General features: G+C 42.1%; 1 protein-coding gene across 1 annotated transcript in view; it reads left to right on the top strand.

The window, feature by feature from the left end:
* Positions 1-5208, top strand: part of SARC_11567 (TK protein kinase) — a gene marked incomplete at both ends in the record, with an annotated part of 11007 nt that extends 5799 nt beyond the window's left edge. Inside the window, 8 exons of the mRNA XM_014294344.1 lie at positions 140-286; positions 1192-1287; positions 1501-1628; positions 2120-2255; positions 2684-2793; positions 3212-3387; positions 3970-4157; positions 5108-5208. Coding sequence (XP_014149819.1) covers positions 140-286; positions 1192-1287; positions 1501-1628; positions 2120-2255; positions 2684-2793; positions 3212-3387; positions 3970-4157; positions 5108-5208 — 1082 coding nt within the window. The remainder of the gene's footprint in view (positions 1-139; positions 287-1191; positions 1288-1500; positions 1629-2119; positions 2256-2683; positions 2794-3211; positions 3388-3969; positions 4158-5107) is intronic.
* Between the last annotated feature and the right edge of the window lie 127 nt (positions 5209-5335).

Below are 5335 nucleotides of genomic sequence, written 5' to 3' on the forward strand. Positions count from 1 at the left end.
CGTATGTATATCTTTTTGTATACATGTATATATAAGCAAATACCTATACACCTACAAAAACACATACACAACAACATCATATCTACAACACATCGCTTATCACCCGTAAAATGCACCCACACAACCACTATCAGGAAAGCACAGACAAGCATTTCTCTAGCGGAGAAGTTGTGGTTCAGTTGGCAGATCTGCAAAGGACTGCGTTACATTGCACAGACAGGCACGGTCCATCGCGATGTTGCGGCGCGTAATGTGTTACTGGGCGAAGCTACAGAATACACGCATGGTAGGTGGGATAGATCTTCACAGACAAGTATATAGGGGGGTTGTAAATACGTGATATATATATATATATAGTGTGTATGTGTGGGTGTGTGGGTGTGTTTGTGTGTTTACTATTACTTGAGCATTATACGTATATTATGTGAAATAAGTCTTCACGGACGACCATATAGAGTTGTTATATGTATGTGTGTGTGTTTTTTCGAGAGAGTGTGTGTGGGCTTGGTAGCACTGAGCATGGTATGTATGGTACGTATGTGTATCTCCACTGAGCCACTCAAGTGTGGGGTGTGTATCCGCACATGCACCCATTGGAGATACACCTGCCTGACGAATTTATATAGACCTGTGTATCCTACCAGCAGATCCAAGTGGTTTTATTTCATATTAGTGTCGGACCATCCAATTGCTGTGGTAAGATCCTTAGTCGACTGTTTCTGTTCTTTGTTCCCAAACAAAACGCATTTAATTCCCATCAAATGTAGTGGTAAGCGTCGACTTATATGTCTTAGTTCCCACAAGGCCTCGACAATTCCAATTCAGTCTTCAAAAGGCGAGGTATGCACCTTATTCCTGGCCCTGTTTACTTAAAGAGGACTTGAACGAGTCTGCCTGAATCCCGTTTTGAGTTGTACAAACTCCAAAAATGGGTCAACTATCCAGCTACGGGCATATATTGGTGAACTTCGTATATACACTGGAGTATACATACCCTCCACTAGTGTAGTCAATAATAATTCTATTAACGAGGTCATTTGACCCAATTTATTAATATGGCCATTTGACCCATTTCCCTATGAACGAGGTCATTTGACACATCTTCATATTAACGAGGCCATTTGATCCATTTATTAACAAGGCCATTTGACACATTTTCCTAATAACGAGGCCATTTGACCCATTTTCCAGGGCATCCGACCATCAAAATCAGTGACATGGGACTTGCACGACTGGTAGAAGACGGTGGAAACTACACGAAAACGTCGCAGGGTGGTCTGCTCCCATGTAAGTGGCCAATCAGAAGCTGTTTATTTTTAGATGTACTCTGCAGCATCGATGAGAAAAGCAATGCACACTGTCACATAAATACAAGTTTTGGTCTACCGTCCTCGTACTCGACCAAATAGGCCACTGTATGTTTGTCTTCCCAGACCAATCAAATCGCCTCCTTCGTCTCACAACCAATCAAATCCCGCGATATTTATATCAACCAATCAGATCGCTGGATGGCCCCCGAATCAATTGAGTACTGTGCGTACAGTGAGAAGTCGGACGTGTGGTCCTTTGCAATGACTGTGTGGGAAATCTTCAACGACGGCAAAACACCATACGCCTTCCTCAACGACGTATGTGTGTGTGTTGGTAGTATATGTGGGTGTGTGTGTTAGTGGTCTATGTATATGTTATCAGTGGTATGTGTATGTGTTATTAGTAGTATATGTGTGTGTGCTAGTGGTTTATGCATGTGATATTAGTAGTATATGTATGTGTTATCAGTGGTATGTGTCTGTGTTATTAGTAGTATATGTGTGTGTGTTAGTGGTCTATGTATGTGTTATTAATGGTATGTTTGATGTCTTTTCTAGGCCGAATGTATGAATGTTTGGCTCTGTTGTTAATGTGTTCTGGTTGTGGTACCAAATTGTTATTGGAAATGCGTGGTTTATTACGGTTTATTACATAATATGACCTTTCTGGTGTAACCTAAACCCCTAAACCCCTGATTCGAAACCCTAAACCCCTAAGCCCCTAACTCTAAAACCTTACTTGCATACTTGCAATAAAATCCAAACTAATTCAAACTAATAAAACATTATTTTGATTGCCATGATATCAGTTTAAGCAAGTGCGGGAAGCCCTGAACCGCGGTCTTCGAGAGTCACGTACTGAGAGTATGCCGGTTGAGCTGTATCTTATGTTGACCCGTTGTTGGGATGCGGCCCCGGACAATCGGCCCGATTTTTCGGAATTAGGTGCGTCTGTCCTATTTGTAGCGCACATTTTTACAATTGAGGGTCTACTTCAAACCAGTCCTTGGTTCTTATGTTCCCAAACCTTAAACCCCTTTCCGCGTTTTCATCTGACTCTATTAAGGGTCTAGGGTTTAGGTTTCTGTAGAGGTGTTACTAAGGCATACATTGACGCGCCACCAGAAAACATTTGTCCGCAGCACATTCCTTAAGTTATTTCACTTCCACATTCCTAATCCACTTTCACGTTCCTAATCCACTTCCACATTCCCAATTCACTTCCACATACTTATTCGTCTCTTATCACCATTTACCTACCAAAACCACTTGTACAAATATGTCTATTGCACTGACAGCATCTGTTCCTCTGAGGGTGGGTTCATCACATTCTTATTTATTTCGAATAAACCTTCATCTCCAAACCTTTTCAGAGGTGTTGCTAGGCAACATGTTTATGGACCATCAGACGATCTCGGACCGCGGCCGATTCGCCATGTCTTTGGAGAACGAGTCCCTCAGTCACGACATGTTGACACGATCGGTAAGTTGTACTGATTGACACACTTGACACTTTGACACTGTGACACTTGGACACAATTTGACACTTTGACACTTTACACTTAGGCACTTGAAAACTTTAACACGGAAAGAGCGAACTCTCTTATACGTTCGAAGAGCTCAAGAAGAGCGTTAATTAGTTCGACTGCCGCAACGAGTTTGTTTGTATTAAGCTATTCCATTTCCGGTTCGGCATGTCAATACCTCATACTAGGCACACACAATGCATATATCAACCACTCACACAGACACACACAAAGTACATATTGACCAAACACACAGACACACACAATGTACATAGTAAGCACTCACACAGACACACACATCCTATACGTTTATATACAACTTAATCTTACGCTTCCACATATATCCAATATACAATTATACTTTTCTATTCACAGGAGAGTCAGACCAGCAGCATGTTTGCCACCAGCAAGGACGATATCCTGAAAACGAAAGCCGAAGCAATAGCACAGTACACAGAATTCTCAAACAGCTCAGCCAATGGCTTCCAGAACAGCCGCGAACCCGTCTACATCCACTTGGCAGGCCAACGGAGCATAGATACGCTGCAAGGGTGTGTATGCATATATATATATATATGTGTGTGTGTGTGTGTGTGTGTATGTGTGTCTGTGTATGTGTGTGTGTGTGTTTGTGTGTCTGTGTTTGTGCGTGTGTGTGTATACGTATATCACATATACATCGAACGTGACTTAGTAGTACTTTACGCAAAAAGGGGACAAAAGTTAGAGCGATATGATACTCCTTCGTGAGATAGAGTATCGCTGCGATCCACCAAGCAACTGAATAGTAACTACACATGACCGTTACAATGAAAGTTAAAGGAAGCATACACTACTGTACAAACAAACACTCGGGACAAATCATATATTCTGACAATTCAGATGACCGACATTTGTCCGCCCCTGTTTTAGCAGCCATCCAGTACTGGGCTTTTGGGCCCATCCAGTACTGAGCTTTAAGCCAAGATCCTCAAATACGACACCTGTAGCGCTGACGCTGTTCTACAGACGCTTAACCTCACAATACTCAATCAATCAGAAACGTCGCACAGACTATCTGGCAACTTAGTTCCTTCCCATTATCTACACCACCCTCATACTGACCTCAAGCAACCCCTTTCAAAATACGACAGATCAATTGTCAATGGGCCCAGACCACGGGCATCAAATCCGACAAATCCGACACGCCACTCTCAAGTTGTCACTCCACTGGCCCTCCAACATGCGCCCAGCTTTGGCAGTTCACTGTCAATGCCTAACGACTACGCTGAACTACCCACTCCCGTCATGAGAGCAACCTTCTTTGCTGATAGTATTCCAGGTGTGTACGCTTGTATGTGTGTGTGTTTATTTGTTTACACATGTGTTTAGTTATATATCCTCTGCTGATAGTAATTCAGATGTGTACGCTACGTGTGTGTATGTTTGTTTCTGTACACATGAGTATAGTTATATATCATCTGCTGATAGTAATTCAGGTGTGTACGCTTGTGTGCGTGTGTATGTTTCTGTACACACGAGTATAGTTATATATCATCTGCTGATAGAGTCCCGGTTGTGTGCGCTTGTAATGATCAGCATACTACCCTGTGCCCATTTCTATACGCATGTGTGTCATTGGCCGTGTGGCTGCTCCGTAACTAAGGTGTCTGACTGCATAGCAACGGTACAGCCCTTCTTACTATCCGAGTACTTGTTGTAGAATGCGCTTATGACGATAGTACTGTGTTGCATGTGCCACTCTCCAGGCCTAGTCAGTTGAACGTACTTCTCGACCGACACGGTACACCTGGGCTAGTAACCCCATCGTCCTATTCCATGGCTCTAGACCAATTGTCGTATTCCATAGACGAATGGACGGATGCTGTGTAGGATAGTTGTAGTATTATATAGGCTTCTCGTCGTTTTGTACAGGCTGGTTGTCGTATTCCAAAAGTTAATCGTCGTAATCCATAGACTTATTATCGTAATCTATAGACTTATTGTCGTAATCTATAGACTTATTGTCGTAATCTATAGACTTATTGTCGTAATCCATAGACTTATTGTCATAATCCATGAACTTATTGTCTTAATCCATAGACTTAATGTCGTAATCTATAGACTTATTGTCCTAATCTATAGACTTATTGACGTAATCTATAGACTTGTTGTCGTAATCCATGAACTTATTGTCATAATCCATGAACTTATTGTCTTAATCCATAGACTTAATGTCGTAACCTATAGACTTATTGTCGTACACCGTACTGTTGATTCACTCTCGAGCAGATGTGTCAGCCGATTCCGACGCCACCGCCAACAAACCAACCGAAGCGCCGCCTGTCCGAAGCAAAACGATTTACGACAATGTCACCAATACCGAAGAATCGGTATGTCGCTATATGAATACGCGTACAGGTGTAAATAGATACATGTATATATTACAAAATATACGAATCCCTATGCAATATATACCACTGATGAACCCTAAAGCTTCCAAACATTGACTCCTCTATA

The sequence above is a fragment of the Sphaeroforma arctica genome (genome assembly GCF_001186125.1).
Source record: "Sphaeroforma arctica JP610 unplaced genomic scaffold supercont1.1761, whole genome shotgun sequence".
In the NCBI taxonomy this organism is placed as follows: domain Eukaryota; class Ichthyosporea; order Ichthyophonida; genus Sphaeroforma; species Sphaeroforma arctica.